This window comes from Oryzias latipes, chromosome 17 (assembly GCF_002234675.1).
Source record: "Oryzias latipes chromosome 17, ASM223467v1".
Lineage (NCBI taxonomy): Eukaryota > Metazoa > Chordata > Actinopteri > Beloniformes > Adrianichthyidae > Oryzias > Oryzias latipes.
This window is the reverse complement of record NC_019875.2, coordinates 14,750,929-14,767,968: the sequence shown is the minus strand read 5'-3', so window position 1 is coordinate 14,767,968 and position 17,040 is coordinate 14,750,929. Positions and strand designations below refer to the sequence as shown.

Genomic DNA, 17,040 nt, shown 5'->3' with positions numbered 1-17,040 from the left:
TGTCATCTAGAAGAGAGAAAGTGGCCATCTAGAACCCTTTCAACATCAATGTTCCTTCCAAAATTTGCAAACTGAACACATTGCATGAATGTGAGCATCCCATCATCAGAGGGGCTGTTTTTTTTAACTGAACACTGAGAACATGCTGGACTAGTTACTGTTTTCTTTGGCACAGAATCCCCAGTGTTTGTGATGACCACAGATTACATGATAGATTCTATTCATAAAATGGTTTCTAGAAGCCTGGAATCATAAAGAACTACAAAAGATGCATGAAATTTCCCAAATTTCTCTAACTCTATAGCTGATGTTGTGTACCCTAGATGGGATTTGGAAAATCTTAGCAGTTCGATGTTGTGGAACCTTGATTTTAAAGTTTACCATAAATGTTATAACAAGCTCACAGACTGGAGAGCATCTGCACATCTCTACTTCTGAGAGCCTCTTATTAATTCCTTTCATAACTGGTTTCAGACCTGACATAAGCTAAGTTCATGAGTATTTATCAATGGTCTCCATAGTGAATCTTTGTTGTCTGAGTGTCTTCTATTTTCAGACCTGTAACAACCCCTAAAATGTCAAAATTAGCTCACTTGATAGATTTAATGGATGAAAATGTTAAATTTCTTAGTTTAAACATTTGTTGTCTCTGTTTGAATAAAATAGTGGCTCATGGGATAGTTAAATTTTCAAACATCCCAACGTTATTTGGATTTTTGGTCTGCAATATTAGTGGAGCTGTGTGAATTTATCAACATAAATGCCAGAAACAGACAAAGCAAAACTTTTCAAAAGCAGAAGCCACCACTGACTTGTTCTATGGTTAAATTTATTGATTTCTAATGATATTACTTCACTTGCTGCATAAATTGAAACGTTGATTCATGATTTTTCCTAATGTAATTTTGCACATATTTTAAGTTTTGATACTTAAGAATGTATTGCTATGAAGATTTTTGAAACAGTGTTATGTCTATTTTACCGATATAGTATTATTTTTCAATCATATAAATGACTTTTATAAGTAACATAATCTGCATACATTTTGAAAAAATGATCAGCATTTGCCATGTTGATTTCTAAAATAGTTATTTTTACATAAAAATTAAGTAATTCATCTTTGTCATGTGCTTTATTGATACCTAATGATTCTTAATTCTGTCTGATAAAAGTTATGGACCGGATATTGATAAATCATGTAATAAAATTGTAACGGTAGAACTGGGGTGGCATTATTTAAGTTTTCTTACTTCCACTCCCTTTCAAGCAATATTTATTAATATGTCTAATTATCCTAAGTTTGATAGGTCATTGTATGAACGTATAACCACTGATTGTATTGTTTTTGTGTGTTATTATTTGATTGCTTGAAATAAAGCATTTCAAATCAAATCAAATCAAACATTAGGAAAAGCAGCAAACTCTGAAACAAAGAGAGAAACCATTGGAGTCAAACATAAAGTGGATGTCTCTTGTTGGTGTTTGACCCCTTTAGAAAAGGGGAATTTTACTGGAACCTGTATTTGTTTGCAGTCTGGTCCTGACCTTGAGTGACTTCAGCGTATTGTGCAGATGGTCTCATACGAAACAAACATGTTGGTGGAAGCAGTCGTTGTCCTGTAAATATGCAACCCCCGGTGACAAACATCCTTTTTTCTGAAGAGTCATTGAGTAATCCCCTGAAACCCTGCTGGCAGAGAGGCCCAGCTTTGCAGCGCTGACCTCTGTGGAGCCAGACAGCTGATTATACAATGTGAAGGAAGAAACAATTGATTCATTTGTATGACTTTATAGACTTTTAGATCTGATCTCCTGCTAAAAGCAAAGGCTGGTTTCCTTCATGAAAATGTCCATCTGATCTAACTGAACGTAAAGACCTCTCATCTCTGGGTTTTGTTTGCATTTCCTTTTTTTGGCCATACCCCTGATGCAACCTATGTGTGACGCATGAGTCAGGAGGGGTCGCGGTGGTATTTAACTTGGCCCTGCTTTCATGTTTCAAGTGCTGGATAAATACACTGCAGACTGCAGGACATCTGCCTCTTCCTCGTTTTATCCTCTGCTCTGAGACGTCGTCGAAAGCTCACACAGACATGAATCCTCTGGGCTTCGCTTTGGTTCTGGGACTCCTCGGGGCGATGCAGGCTCAGAGCAATGTGCTGCGGCCTCTGTGCGACTCCCCCGAGGTGGAGGAGGCTGCTCTGGTGGCTCAGGATTTCCTCAACAACCAACACAACCATGGCTACAAATATGCACTGAACAGAATTGAAGATGTCAAAATCTTAACTGCAGTAAGTCAGCACATCTAATCTTAAACTTCTACTTGTTTAAATGCTCCTTTTATGGCATCAGAAATCTATTCGTTTTTCTGCATCTGCCTTGGAAACCAAACAGTTTAAAAACTTTCTTTTGGGAAAAAATGTTTTTGATTCGACTTTGTTTGTTGCTTCAGCCTGATGGAAGCAGCACATATTTTCTGGAAATTGAATTACTGGAGACACAATGTCATGTGATGGACCCCACTCCCGTGGCTAACTGCACAGTTAGGCCCAAACGTTTGACGGTGAGCCAGCAAACCATGCACCTTTTTTGTGCAGAAATGCAGGGTTTGAAGATCTTAAAATAAAACCCTCTCCAATGTGTTGTGATTCTGTCTTCGTGCAGGCAATCGAAGGAGACTGTGATGTGGTGCTGAAGAAGGTCAATGACACCTTTACCGTCACAGCGTTCAAGTGTAAAACTGAAGGTAAAAGTGCAGATTGCATATAATCATTAGGGCATTGCTTACTTTTTTAACCCCTTAAACCCAGCAACTCTGTTTTCTTGAATCCTTAGAATCATCAGAAGACCTTTGTCTGGGCTGCCCCGAACTGCTTCCCTTGAACCACACTGCAGCTCTGGACTTTGTCCATGCATCCCTGTCAAAGCTCAACAACGAGACTGAAAATGTAACCTATACCTTAGTGGATGTTGGAAGGATGAGTTCACAGGTGAAACTAAGCATACACAGAAACAGTTTTTACCCACTGCTGTGCATTCCAAAAAATTTGACATAAATTTCTTTCGATTTTTCTATATTCAGGTGGTGTCAGGTGGCCATCAGTATATCGTAGAATATGTTTTCGTTGAGGCTAACTGTCTCAATGATACCTGCACGCCCCTTAATGACACCATGGCTGTAAGTAGCAAAAAGAGCAAGATTTGAAATCCTAATCCTAAACCCTAATCGGAATGCCTTTTCTCCATTTAGGCTCGTGGAATTTGCATTGCAACTGGTTTTCAAACAGATCCTGCTGTGAACTGCAAGATGTTTTCCTATCTGGTAAAATAATGCATATGGTTTCCTGGATTTTCTTTGGATTTGAGGAACATTTAAACAGCAGTCAGCGTGATCCCTTGCTGATTTTTTTGTTGCAGATTCCCATCGTTGATTCCAACAGCACCGTAGCTGCAGAGCCTGCCTTGCCTCCACTTGTCCATGTTCACTCTGGTGGTCACAATCACGGCAGGAGTCACCACAAGCTAACTGCCCTCCATGACCCTCACATGAGCGGCCTTTTATCTGCAGAGTCAGAGTCTGCTGAAACTGTACCTGTAGCCCCTGCTGTAAAAGTCGACGCTGCAGTCGCTGACCCCTCTTTGGCTCCGCCCACTTCTTCCTCCTCAGCTTCAGATGATTCAGCCAGCGTCGAGGTTCCTCTTTCTGTGGTGAAGAGAGCAGCTGAAGCACCTGCAGCTCCTGCTGCTCAGACAGACCTCGTTGCTGTCGTGCCCCCGTGCCCAGGGAGGATCAGATTTTTCTAGGCGTTCACGCACTAAGGACTCAATATTTGCTTCCTTCATCTACGCTTGTGCTAGCATCTGATGTACAAATACGCATTGTGGTAGGTAGATGTAATGTCAGTAGATCAAAATGAGCAATCTGCAGTTTGAAGTTGAAATGGCATGCATTATAGAGAAACTTGTTACAAATGGTTGTAGATTTGCATGTAATCTTTAATAAATTTGAAGACAAACCTGGTATTACAGCTTCATTTTTTTTTAAAAATCTAGTTCAGCCACATTTTCACCAAAAGGATTCTGCTTAACACCAGATATTCAAGAAAATTAAAAATTGGACAGAGTGATTACTCAATAAGTTCTGATTCAGTATTATTTGCAGCACTGCACATCCCACAATGTTGAGGCATAGTAAAAACCTAAAGGTTTAACTTTTTTATATAAATTAAAAAAAAAAAGGCTTAAAAAGCCTGTTTAAGGGCCACGTCAAGTTCCAAGTTCAAATTCCCCTCTGATAAATGAAGCCAAAAAATTAAATATCTAAAGGTGTTTGAAATCAGTCAATTAAAGTCCGTTTCAAGGTGAAGGTTACACTAAATTTAAGGTTTCTGCCAATCTTTTCATTTAGTCAAAGAAAATACACTAATTGCTTAAACTTTATGAAAGTTTCATAGCAAGTTTGCCTTGGCTAAAGATGGCAAAAGCTTACATCTTCAGATATCAGGCATTTGATTACAGTAATGAGGTCTAGATTTTACTAAAGAGTTTTCTGCTAAAAGTCTGTAGTTTACATGAGAATTAGTACACAACTGATGCACGTTTGCTTTTCCAAATTATGGCCTTCTGAACCCATTGACATTATCCACTTTATGAGATGCGGCTCAAGGTTCAAGGGCTCAGTGTTAAAAACGTGGATTTAAATAGTCCGGGTCGGCCAGCATAATCCTATAGGCAGAAAAACGATCAAAGATGCATGGGTACCCCGAAAGAACGAGTAAATTCAAGTTTGTGTTTACACAATAGGTCAATGTTCAACAAGTATCAGTTCCCTGTGAAGCAACACAGGTTCCCAATGGCAAAGTTCATATTTAAGCGGATGTTAACATTTAAAGTAGACATTACAAAGGGGGGAAAAAAAAGTTAGTCTTACACAAGCTTGCAGAGTTTGTAACTTTTATTCAAAAATAAAGGCAGCTCATCTCGTTTTCTCATGTTCTGCATGGGGAGGTCTACTCATTCCTAAAAAAGAAAAAAACAATTCATTAGAGAAAAACTTGATTCTGTATGATCAATTTAGTATATTAAGACAGTCATACCAACTGCTGGTTGTTCAGCTGCAAGGCCAAATTGAAACATGTTTCCTGGAAAGAGTGGAGGAAACATCTGGCTAGAACCTGAAAGTCTTTGAGATTTCCATAGATCATCAGGTTTTAATAATGCTGAAGTTTGGGACTGTTCAGGAGATGAATGCACTTGAAGAGGATCGTCAGCTGCAGAAAAAGGCAACTGGAATCCAGGTTCATCAAGCCTTGGCATCAAGTTGACATTTTCAAATAAGGGATCAGGCATTCCTTCGAACTCCTGAATGTTTTCCTGCAAGGGCTCCTGAGTCAGAGTGGTACCATCAATGGTTCCTTCAGTGTTGAGCTTTTCTGGATTTTCACCAAAAATCAGGTCTGCATAAGATACTGGATCATTTAAACTGCTAGGCTTCCTACCTGGTGGGCCATGCTGCAGCAAGACAAAACTCTGCGGCTGAGAGTTCAGAGTCTGTTCATGCTTTGTGAAGTTTTTAGAAAATATTTCAAACAGCTTTGCCTGTGAATAGTTCAGAGGTACAGAACCATTTTGAGTAGGTACAGGTGCATCCTGGGGCATATAGTGGGGAGAGAAGAACTGCTCCATTTCACGTTGGGAGTCGTGTAAATAACGTTTTTGCTCAGTAGTCCTTTTGTTCAATGACTGAAGTTCCTTGGCAGCAGCTAAAGATGGATGGATATAAGGCACGAAAGCAGGACTTGAGGGATCACTTCCAACTGAATATTGACTTTGTTTCTGCTTCGGCAGACCAAACTGATGAGGCTGATACTGCATTACTGGTTTGTCCACGGACCAAAATCCAGAGGGATCGTTGTAATGACCGACGGAAGGGCTTTGCAAGTTTAGCCCACCCATATTTTGTGACAAGTATGTCCAGAAAGGATGTAGCGACTCTCCCAGAAGGGGATCAAATGGCAACTCATTTTTAGCCTTGTTGGGACCACTTCCAGGTAGTGCAGTAGGATTGCCATCTGGTGGATGGAGCTGTGATGGTTTTACATCCATTTTTGGAGGGGACTGAGCTGCTTGAGCAAAACTGCTGTGCGCCATATTTTGGGATGCTGTTCCCTCAGAAACCTTTTCTGAGACTGGGGCAGCTTCCAAGCCGTTATTAAACTCAGTATATGCCATCAAAGACATCAGTGGTAGACCTGGATAGAACCAAGGTGCATCTTTGTCAAGACTAGCAGGAGCAATATGTAGATGTTGGTGAAATGCGATCTGTGGGCAGCAGTTTGAGTATCCATACAGGCAAAACTGAGAGCAGTGTGCAGGGTGCAAAAATTGACCACTTAGCTGAGGATCTTGTGGAGGAACAGCAGTACTCTGTACTGGAGAGGCTGGCTGTTTTGGGTCACCTAATGACATAATCATCTGTTGAACATTAGTATTTGGAGGAAGTGTTGCATACTGGGACTGTAGGGGATAGAAGAGGTAAGGATAAAACATTGGGCCTTGCAGAGGTTTTGCACCTGGTATTTGCTTCTCCACAAGGGTTCCACCACTTGTTTCAGAGGAAGGCATCTTAAAAGGCTGGCATGGTCCAAGTACTTGACCAACTTCAGTTGCCGACCCCGGAGCACTAACTGGCATGTTTAGTTGTCGACTTTGATCTACCAGTTGAGAGTACACACACATCTGCTGGCTTTCTAGGTCATCAGGGGCTCCAGGCTGTGGCTTTTGAGGAGCCGAGGGTTTTGAAGGAGGTTGAACTGCTGGCCTTGGTGGAGGCCTTGGTGGTTGTTGAGCCTGAGAAGGCTTAGGATGTGGTAACTGAGGAACAGCTGTGGAAGTTTGTTTCTGTTGGTTATACACATAGTAAGGGTAGAAGAACTGATTATATTGATCATGAGTTTGAGGATGAGAACCCCCAGACGGTTTTGAGGCTGGCTTCTGTTGACTATACAAGTTGTAAGGGATGTACGGATGGTACATTTGACTGTAAGGTTTTGTCTGGTTGTAGGGATGGAGCATTTGATACATTTGCCCACCAGGTATTTGAGACTGCAACGGTTTTGATGTCTGAAATTGTTTTGAGGGTGGATCTTCTTTGCCATACATGTTAAAGTAGAACGGTTGGTACATTTGGCCAAAAGATGAGTCAGGCTTTGATTGATTGTACAAATGAAAGGGGTAAAATGGAGGTGCTCCAGGCTGTGACGGCTGAGAGACAGAAGGCTTCCCATCAGGCTTCTGTTGATAGTAGTAGTAAAAAGGCTGGTACTCTGCCTGTGGTTTCACATGTGCTCCGGTATGTGATGGCAATGGCTTCTTGGGCACTTTTTTAGGATCCATTGGTTGTAAATGGGGAATATGAAATTGATGGTGAGGATGGAAAAGAAATGGGTGAGAGGGCTTTGGTTGAAACTTGTGCTGGCTTGAATGTGGTCTGGTAGGTTTTTGTGGATAAACAGGTGGGAGTGCAACATGACCCGGATGCAATTTATCTTTACCTGGTGGTTTGGTAACAGATGGCCGCCTTGAGGGCATAACATTTATATGTGACTGAGGATAAAAAGGAGGAAGATGGGGATTCCTTGTACCTTGAACAACTGGTGGAAGTGAAGGAGTTTGTGGCTGTACTGTAGGTGGGGCATCTGGACTTGTATGGTGAGGGTAAAGGAAACTTGGATGCAAATTATAATACGGAAAATGGGGATAAGGCATCTCCTTTGGTTTCTGATTGGGGATGTTCAGATTTTGCAAGTCTTGAGGAAAACCTGGAATTCGTTGCATGTTTTGATCAGGAGGAGGAGCAGCAGGTTGCTGTGGACCATCTGTGGCTGGGCTTTTTGTGGGCCCTAGTTGAGCCATATACAGTGATGGACACGAGATTTTGCTTTCCTGATCTGTAGCCAGTTCAAGTCTGTACAGTCCATCCTGCAGAGAAATTAAGACATGCATCAAAAATATAATCCTTCAAATTGTCGAGGTCCATCTAAAACAGGGGTCCCCAAATCCAGGCTTCTGTGGCAGTGTCTTAAATCCATCCTGACATTGAATCTCCTTTATGGTTAAACACACCTGTTCCAGGTAATTAACCGCAGATAAGGGCTGGCCTCCTGGTAGGGAAAACTAGCAGGAGGCCAGCCCTCGAGGCTGGGATTTGGGCATCCCTGATATAAAACCATACCTTCATCACAATGCATGGGGCATAGCGAATGGAAATGACCACACCATCTGGATGTTCGACAATACTAAACATGCATCTTTTTGTTGCCTGAAGTAGAGGCTCCCATTCTCCGTTCACTAATAAATAAATTAAAAACAGATTAGACTAAAATATGCTCAATGAAGTTTACATGTCACCAAGTATTTAATTGGGCCAATAATTTACCATTTACTCTGATTTTAGCAGCAGAGTTTGTTCCCTGTGTTGTCACAACCATGCCCCCACTGTGACAGGTGACCATCGGGGGGTTAGTTGACATTTGTCGCATCAAGGGACAGGACATCCTTACTTGAAGGCCACACCAGCGTAGTGGGAGAACGTAACTGTCCTCCTGCAACCATAAATGGAGAGATTGCCAACCATGTACAGGTAAGTTTTTGTTTCTAGAACAAGACACTCACCTCAATGGAGACAAAGCAACCACTGTAAGGAGCAACTAGGACCAAATCTCTTCGCGTTGACCTGACAGTGTAACCACAGCTTGATGGCAACTTTGACAGCGACAAGGGAGATAAGTCACTTCCTGAGGAATATTGGGAGTATCACAATGTGTGCAGAAAATAAAACTGAGCAGAATTTCACACATGTGTATCAAGAGTGAGCACTCACCACGGTCCACAAAGAGGAGAGTTGCAGGGGTTGAAGTGGCACCTTGAACAAGAAGTTTCATCGAGTCTCCTGTGCATTCAACTTTGGGTTCCATTCTAAGAAGTCGCTCTATTCCCAGTGGTTCCTGCTGCATTCCTTCACCTAATTGCTTTATCTGCCACCATCCTATACATAAATAGAAAATTTTTAATCCATAAGAGTTGTATTGCAAAGTTATTGCAAAGCAAGTTGAAAAGCCTCAGTTTTAACATATGTTCAACATACCCATATCAGCTTGGTAATCCGCATCATCTTCTAGTACCTCCTTTGTGGAATTTGTTTTACTGAGCTTGGCATCAAGCTGGGATTTCAGTCCAATCAGTAGTCTTCCATGGTGCTGATGACTTTTTTCAGCTTCACTTTGAGTTTGTGTTGACTTCTCATTTGATTCATCTAGTGCCTTTAACCTTGTCAAACTTGTACATTGGCAAAGTGACGTTACAAACCCTAAAAGCCCTAAACACAGTAAAATTATACTGCCCCCACTATCTCGACACGCCATTAGAGCAAAGAAAAAAAGCACTGCACTCAGGCAAACAGCCTTAGCAGTGTCTCATAAAAGGTCAAACCTGTTTCTAGTGAGTATGTTTGAGCCTAAGTGAGCTGACTCCACTGTCAATTAAAGCTAATCAAACACCTGATGGCAGCAGGTGTTGCCAATTGTTGATGACATTTGGACAGAAGTGCTAAGTCTTTCTTAAATACATTTTGACTGTTTGCTAAATAAAGTTTCCCCTACCATATAAATGGTGCATTTAGGACGTTGTTAAGTCATGTAGGGGTTTAAAAGAGCTTTAGCAGAACAATCCACCATTACAAGCACATTTCACCTACATACAGACTACATCTTAAGAACTTTCCAATAAGTCTTCTGTTTAACCCTTGTGCTATCTTAGATGACCCCACCCTGACATTGACGTGTTCTCCCTACCATGACAAAGGTGGATAAAGGTGGAAAGATTTCATGTAATCCATGGAGACCAGTGAAGATCACAAATCATTGAAAAAAAAAGTTTTAGCGCATCATCTAGTGGGTCTAGATGACCCAACTCCCAATGTTAAAGTGCCTAGGATAGCACATTACATGTGCAAAACGTCCAAATTTTGCAACTAATATATAATATTTAAGGTGGATGTTATTATTCACAAGCAGATGAATAATGATTAAATGACAGCTTGATATTTTATTCTAAGTGTGTGTGATTTGAATCCTTTAAAAGTAATATGCCCTTTACATTGTTCACTTTTAGGCATGCCCAGTAACAGGACACTGATTTGTAAAAGTGGTTCGGCAACGATTATTACAACGGAAGCCCTTCCTGGTGCAACCCTTCATTTTATCTGGGCTGGGCTTGCAGCTGCACAGTTAGGCAGTAGCACAAGGGGTCTTGCCCAAAGACAAACACTGAGGCTCATTGCATCCCCTGGGATTTGAACCCTGACTTCCCATGTCCTGTGCCTTGTACAGTCCTTGTACTCAAGTCCATCTACAGCGGCACATCTTCACATCTGGGACATCATAAGAAGTCATTCCCAACTGTATCAACACAGTATCTAAAAACTATTCTCTCGAACACATGTCAAACTCAGGCCCGGTGTACCGGTAATTATAATTGGCCTGCGAGATCATATCAAATGTGCATTAGAGCTGGGCCACGGCATTTACTGTCCCACTAATACTACAAATCCCACAATGCTTTGCTAGTATGATTTTTTTTTCTTTTGACGGCCATGCTCCACATCGGACAAATTAATTTCATCCTCCACAAAAATGACCAAACAAAAGATGAACAGAAGCTTTTAAGACAGGTGGGAGACAGATTATCTGTTCACGAATTATAAGGGAAAGACCGGTTTGTCTTGTGTGGAGCTAATGTGGCAAAAGAATATAACATAAGACACCATATGAAAAGGTTAAACATTACATAAGTTCATTTTACAATAAAAACTGAGTTTTGCCCATGACTTTACTTCACTGCTTTTATTTTGACCCATTGTGAATTTGACTCCCCTGCTCTAGAATATCAAAGTTTATTTTCACTTACATGATCTACCCAACTCTTGTGATTTGTACCACTTATTATAGTTTCAAAAACACTCAATTCATTTCTGGTTGGAACATTATTTTTTTTATTTCATCTGTCAGTAAACAAGACATCAATTCATGGCATTTTCAAACATTTTGTGGCATTAGCTTCCAACTCAAACAAAATACTGCAGGTGTTTTTTGTTTATTTCTGTACATTTCCCACAAAATCTGGAGATGACTGATGCCAAAGTATCCTTCATGAGAGTGCCATTAATAGCAATTTCCTTCAAAATGAGAAAAAAAATCTAACTTGGAGTAGCAACAAAATTAGATATTGATTTTATGGCACAGAATACAGGTATTCTCAAAATTTCACAAGACAGCTTTACAAATGTTCTAATTCCAACCAACACCATTTTCAATACGTTTAGTGAACACAGCAACAGGTTTTTTTTCTTTTTAAATTTACTTTTCAGTACCATACTATGACAATATGTGAATACACTTTAAATGACTAAAGCACAAGGCAAAAAAAAAAAAAAAAATCCCCAAGGTGGAGGTGGAGCCCAGCAGCCTTGGTTTACAGTCAAAAATGCATTCATACTGTAGTAAAATGACAATGCCGTTTGATTAATAGTTGAACAGGAAGTCAGCAACAAATCAGTTAGTAGTGTATGGTTTTAGTCTAAAGAAGCAGTTTTACAGTCATCTGAAGTTGTGCAAGTAATTTACAGTCAATGGGTGTTGCCAACAGCTGTCAATCGGGATCAACTGGGAGTGATGTCTCGTACTGCAAACTGATCCAAATGAGAGGGGGCAGGGGAGGAGAGGACCTCACAAATATGATTGACAGCAAAAAAAAAAAAAAAAAAAAAAACAATTTACAGATGGACAACACCGACACCTCTCAGCTGTCAGGGGGAATGTCCACAGAGAGATGTGATGTATGACAATCTCAATAAGGCCGATGTGACAGCCCGACACCACGCCAATCACCTTTGAGACCACATTCAGGTCCAACAGTGAAAGTAAAAAAACAAAAACCCATGTGGTTTTTCCATGGAGGTTCTTAAGTTTGAGGATGGGAGGCAGATGAGAAGATGGTTTTGGTTGGAACACCGGATCCCCGTTGGAAGGGGGGGGGGGGGGGGGGGGGGGTTGAGCGGGAGTAGATGCACTAAAGGATATGCATGCATGTAACTTTTGACTGCCCCACATGCCATTTAGGAGAGAACAGAGATGGGGAGTTTTTTCGTTTTCTTTTTTTTAAGCATTTCCTAGCCCTCACCATTACATTTGCCCCTCTTCATAACAAACAACAATTATTGAAGCTGTGGAAGTCCAATTTTTGCTTACAACTTTTATTATACTTCAGCGTTTTTAACAAGACATTTTGGTTAAACATATGATAGAACATGCTGTAACGGTAGTGCCAAAAAGAAAAGACAAAGATTAAACAAAGTGGGAGGGACAACAATGTAGTGAGAGTTAAGTGAACTACAGGCTGCATATAAAAATAGACTGGGTAGAAAGAAACAATGTATGCCACCTAATCATTAAAGTAGTGTCAACACAATATGATGAAAGGTAGTGAGCTTCTAAGTAGAGGAGGTGGCGATGTTGCTTAATATCCAGACTTCCTCAGGTACTCAGCCATTGCATGTGCTTTCTTGTTTAATGTTCCACCATGGACCGCCTCCTTTCCCATCACTAAAACCATTACTGGAGCACACAGGAGAAGGAGGGGGGGGAGAGAAAAAAAAAAAAAAATAAAAGAAAAATGAACAAAATTCAAAAGTCTCCCCCTTTCAGGATGTAAGGGGGGGAACAAAGGTGACACAGTATCTTACCACTCTTCATTGCTATTAAAAAGTATCCAAGACATTTGACTGCTTGAAGGAGAAATCTTAACAGCAATCTTTCTTCTTTTTTTTTTTGTCCCTCAGTTTTACCCAAGTAAGCTCAAAAGCATTAAAACCCTGAATCCCTCAAGTATTTTGCCATTGAGTAAGCCTTCTTATTCAAGCCGCCTCCATGGACCCCTTCTTTGCCCATTACAAGAACCAAAACTGAAAGAGAAGAAATAGAAAAAAAGGGGACAGTTAAGAAAAATAAAGGATAAAGAAATGTAAACCCCCCAAAAGGCTCATTGCAACAGCTTCTCCACCATGCAGGGCAAAAGGTCAGATGCAGCTGAATTCTGCAGCATCCACACATTTCCTGTGATTTTCCAGGACAGTGCATCTTTCATTGGCTTCCATCAAAGCTACATGAGTGATGAGCCTGTTGGTACATGTGTGCAAATTGCTTCTCATTCAAAGAGTAAATGTGCAGAACAGATGTGAGGGGCTGCAGCACAAGCATAGATGCCCCCATTAAGGCTGGGCGATAAATCGATTTAAAGGATTAATTCAAACTTGCTTTGTAAAAAGATTTATTTTGGGGAATTTTTATTCCCCCAGCCCCCTGCTCGCTTGGATTTAGAGTAAAGGCAGCCTGCCCAAAATAGGACTTAATAGAACCTTAGCTGCCATCTTTAATTTTCATTGATAAATGTGCATTAAGCTATTGTATTAAATAGGCTTATGAACGTCTGCCTCTCAAAACCACATGGAATCGGGTTAACAGGCTGGAAGCATTCAAGTGTTAGTGAAATATTCAGTCTCTGACCAGATTTGTTTTAAGTGAAACAATTCTGACTGCCATCTTATAATGATTCTGGCACTTGTAGCAAGTGTCCCTGGGAGAAAGGAAAAAGGTGGATGCTGGAAAAGCGGGAATAAATTGGAAGCTTTTCCAGAGATTCTCAGGTAAAGTTGCAGAGATTGACTCAGATAGAGGACAGCAGCCTTTCAAAGACTGTTAGAAACAATCAGGTGATTCCAGTAAGATGCAAGTGAAGTGAAGGTAAACAAGAAAAAGTGGAAGGGAGGAAAACAAAATGGCAAAACCTGAGCGGAAAAATGGAAGAGCTAAAGTGTTTTGAGGTTCTCTGCATTTGCAGCTAAAACTGTAGAAATCACTTGTGCAGATTACTTGGACAGTAATAAACTTCGTGGAGCTGGAGACTTTTCCAGGTTTGGTTCTTCTTAAATAGCAATTGGTTTACTAAACCAACCTAACTCAATGGATCACCAGTATTTGTTGTATCCATCTCCCAAATCTTAAAATGGCATAAAGTAAGAGCACATGTTTAAGCCCAGGCTACCAATTTTGTCTTTTGCTTTGGAAAACTTGATTAAAAACCAACAGATGAGTTATGAAATGCAGCTATAGCTCATTACCATCAAAGCTCAGCCTGTAAAAGTCACTATATATTTAGCAAACATCAATCTTATTGTGAAGCAAAAGCTGTTATCGCCACCCTTTAATTCTTTAAGGGTGATGAATATTTAAAATAAAAAATAATCCTCACAGATGACTTATATTGTCTATATTTTTGTTTAAACTTTTTTAATCACTTGGATACTAAGATGTTGCAAATCAATAAGCTGGGCTTAAACTAGGTAGTGCAGGCAAACTTTTACGCTCCGGGAGAGACAAACAAATAGGTTCCTTCTATGTAGTCTTTAGACTCATTTTGAAATTTGTAACAGAAATCTGAAGAAGAAAAAAAAAGAAAATCTCCCTTCATACAGCCAAAACATCACATAACAAAAACAATGGAAGAATGGGAAGAGCAGGTTGATAAATGGAGGACACTGTGATGGTGGAATTACCTTTTCCTGCTCTCCCAACAGAAATATTGTATGTCGGTTCTCCTCCTTGGCTCTTTGTCCTGATGTCCATCGTCCAGTCGCCCTCGTCCTGCAGACTGTCGCGCAGCACCGAACACTTCTTTGAGCCCAGAGTCAGCCCGCTGGTGTAAAAGGTCTCTCTGTCTTTGCCCACAAGCACATCAATTTCTTGAGACTGGAGAAAAATCACAAATAAATAACACAAAAGGACACATTATTGACAAATTGTGTGACAAAGAAGAGGTACAGTAGTTGAATTGATTGACTGTGTGTGTGTGTATATATATATCTATCCATCTATCGACTCATTCCTCCATCTCCAGAAGCAACCAATGACTACATTCTCTTAAATGTATAAAGTTTATACAAAACTTTATGGCATAAACTGTGTCCAAATAGTTAAAGAAAAAAAAGTTAATATTTAGAAATTGACTACATTCTGTACATTTACAAGCATCAAGAAACATTTTTATTATTCCTCAAATACAAAACTTTAAAAAATCTAAATGTATAAGAATAAAAAGCATAGCACAATAGCTTTGTGAATTACTGCCAGCCTGCAGATCTTAGTCCAAATCCCCTGCAGCAGCTCTCGCCCCTTATCCATAACCGGGCAGTCGTGAAGGCCAGCAACGGAAGTAATGTGACGTCAGCGTCTCGCTGCAGCCCTAACGCCACCCTCACAAATGAATTAAAATAAAACCTATAGCTTATAGTGATAAAAAGGTTTTTTTGACCGGCATATTGTGTTGCTAAGGCTATTTTTGTCGTCCAGTCTGATCACACAGACGCCGGACTAGGTCTTTTTCCAACCTCAGGTAGCCGGTAAAGCAGCTTAGCTGTGTGTGTGAGGCACACAAAAGCATGCACGCTCCTTTCCAACCAACTAGCCGCTTTTTTAAATTAGCATGAACAATTAGCAATACTAATTAAGTTTATTAATTCCCCCAAATAAATTTGAGATACGCTCACAGATGATTTGCCTAAACCGCAGAGGTTTAATCATCTAACGGTTTTTTTTTCTTCTTCGAAGTATGCAGACACACAGGCCACCGACATGCTAGCTAGCCTGCTGAGCTAATTCGGGACCGTTAGCCCGCGAGGTAGCGGTTTTGTCGCTGTTTAGTCTGGGAATAAGAATCTGGGAAAGACAGCGTTTAACAGCCCCACACCAGCATCCTCGTTATCCCACCTTCCCTCCTTACCGAGATGTTGTTGAAAGTCCCACCAGGATGAGCTGCCCAAACATATTTGGCGTCCGTATACCCAACAATGGCGCTATCCTGACAGCTGCCATCGGCCATCAGGTTTTCCACGTAGCTTTGCCAAGACATGCTCAGTGAATTAATGCTACACTTAAAAATAAACTACACTTGCTAAGGCAAGCTTGCCAAAGAGACAGACAGAGGAGGGAAGAAGAACCGCGGCGCGATTTCAGTCTCCAACCCACACTTCAACGCTGACCACCGCGAAGGCTGGGGCAGTGAGGCGGCGGCTGGGTGTAGTCCGTATCAGATCACTCCGCACAATGAGCTGCCGGCGCTTTTATGGCTGCATGCGGCGGAATAAAAGACGGATTTCTCATCTGAGCCGGGCAGGAACACCGCGTTACACCCACACCAGTGGAGAAGCACTGATTTCATGTTTCAGCATTTTATTCCATTTCCACTGGTTTTCCATTATTGTACCACCATGTGCTAAGATTGCAAAAGTGTCGACATTTTATGGTCTTTTTTTTTTCTTAAATCAATTTTTGATGCAAAACACCGACACAAATCCAGCCATAATTAAAGACATTCAATTTATAACAATCTGATTTTAAAATAAAAAGTTCTTAAAATAATCTAGGGAAAGTATAATGTGTCATTCTAGAATGCCAAAAATTAATTAATAAATAAATCTGACCATAATAACAAAAACCTGCAAGGTAAGAATAGTAGAGCTTAACAGAATAAAATTGCTTTATATTCGTAGTTAAGAATGGATAAACTGAACTCTAAAAAACAAGTATCTACCATATTTTCCGGACTATATGTTGCAGCAGCCAAAAGCTGCATAACAAGCAATTTAAAAAAAACAGTCCCAATTTTTAAACTGAATGCAAGAATCACAACAATGGAATAGAATCAGAATCCTTTTATTGTCATTGTACATGATGATACAATGAAATTGCAGCAGCCTTGGAGTGATGAAGATAAATAAAATAAAAATACTGTGACTCACATCTCTAAACAAAAAAATGTACAATATGTACAGAAATAGTTAAATACTAAATACGTATGAATAAAATAGAATGAATGAAAGTCAAGGAATTATCAATTCTGATGAATTATATGGATAACTAAATCATAAAG

At 40.3% G+C, this 17,040-nt stretch overlaps 3 protein-coding genes across 4 annotated transcripts; 1 reads left to right on the top strand and 2 right to left on the bottom strand.

Moving 5' to 3' along the window:
* Positions 1-1,997: 1,997 nt before the first annotated feature.
* Positions 1,998-4,023, top strand: LOC101168652 (alpha-2-HS-glycoprotein). Its single transcript, XM_004078904.4, has 7 exons — positions 1,998-2,291; positions 2,453-2,563; positions 2,665-2,746; positions 2,836-2,990; positions 3,083-3,178; positions 3,251-3,322; positions 3,418-4,023. The coding sequence occupies exons 1-7, from the start codon at positions 2,094-2,096 to the stop codon at positions 3,802-3,804; spliced, it is 1,101 nt and encodes a 366-aa protein (XP_004078952.1). The 5' UTR covers positions 1,998-2,093; the 3' UTR covers positions 3,805-4,023.
* A 913-nt stretch (positions 4,024-4,936) lies between these two features.
* LOC101166745 (proline-rich protein 36) lies at positions 4,937-9,519 on the bottom strand. The gene is made up of 7 exons (XM_020710869.2): positions 9,146-9,519; positions 8,882-9,046; positions 8,674-8,795; positions 8,438-8,603; positions 8,234-8,349; positions 5,097-7,980; positions 4,937-5,019 (listed from the first exon to the last, which is right to left on the bottom strand). The coding sequence occupies exons 1-7, from the start codon at positions 9,420-9,422 to the stop codon at positions 4,976-4,978; spliced, it is 3,774 nt and encodes a 1,257-aa protein (XP_020566528.1). The 5' UTR covers positions 9,423-9,519; the 3' UTR covers positions 4,937-4,975.
* Positions 9,520-11,026: 1,507 nt separating this feature from the next.
* On the bottom strand, positions 11,027-16,213 carry LOC101166499 (profilin-2). 2 transcript variants are annotated; one of them, XM_011486404.3, is made up of 3 exons: positions 15,892-16,213; positions 14,669-14,861; positions 11,027-13,018 (listed from the first exon to the last, which is right to left on the bottom strand). In XM_011486404.3, exons 1-3 carry the CDS (start codon positions 16,018-16,020, stop codon positions 12,921-12,923), a joined length of 420 nt encoding a protein of 139 aa, XP_011484706.1. In that variant the 5' UTR covers positions 16,021-16,213; the 3' UTR covers positions 11,027-12,920. The 2 variants fall into 2 exon arrangements, with proteins under 2 accessions (XP_011484706.1, XP_011484705.1); XM_011486403.3 differs by having other exon boundaries at positions 11,027-12,671; positions 15,892-16,210.
* Between the last annotated feature and the right edge of the window lie 827 nt (positions 16,214-17,040).

Excerpts from the sequence above, each read along its gene's own strand:
- LOC101168652 (XM_004078904.4), top strand. The coding sequence starts at position 2,094 with ATGAATCCTCTGGGCTTCGCTTTGGTTCTGGGACTCCTCGGGGCGATG. Across the intron at positions 2,747-2,835 it reads GTTCAAGTGTAAAACTGAAG|AATCATCAGAAGACCTTTGT; the intron begins GTAAAAGTGCAG and ends TTGAATCCTTAG. Across the intron at positions 2,991-3,082 it reads TTGGAAGGATGAGTTCACAG|GTGGTGTCAGGTGGCCATCA; the intron begins GTGAAACTAAGC and ends TTCTATATTCAG.
- LOC101166499 (XM_011486404.3), bottom strand. The coding sequence starts at position 16,020 with ATGTCTTGGCAAAGCTACGTGGAAAACCTGATGGCCGATGGCAGCTGT. Across the intron at positions 14,862-15,891 it reads GGACTTTCAACAACATCTCG|TCTCAAGAAATTGATGTGCT; the intron begins GTAAGGAGGGAA and ends ATTTTTCTCCAG. Across the intron at positions 13,019-14,668 it reads TGTTGGGAGAGCAGGAAAAG|TTTTGGTTCTTGTAATGGGC; the intron begins GTAATTCCACCA and ends CTTCTCTTTCAG.
- LOC101166745 (XM_020710869.2), bottom strand. The coding sequence starts at position 9,422 with ATGGCGTGTCGAGATAGTGGGGGCAGTATAATTTTACTGTGTTTAGGG. Across the intron at positions 8,796-8,881 it reads TCTCCTCTTTGTGGACCGTG|GAAGTGACTTATCTCCCTTG; the intron begins GTGAGTGCTCAC and ends AATATTCCTCAG. Across the intron at positions 7,981-8,233 it reads CCCCATGCATTGTGATGAAG|GATGGACTGTACAGACTTGA; the intron begins GTATGGTTTTAT and ends ATTTCTCTGCAG.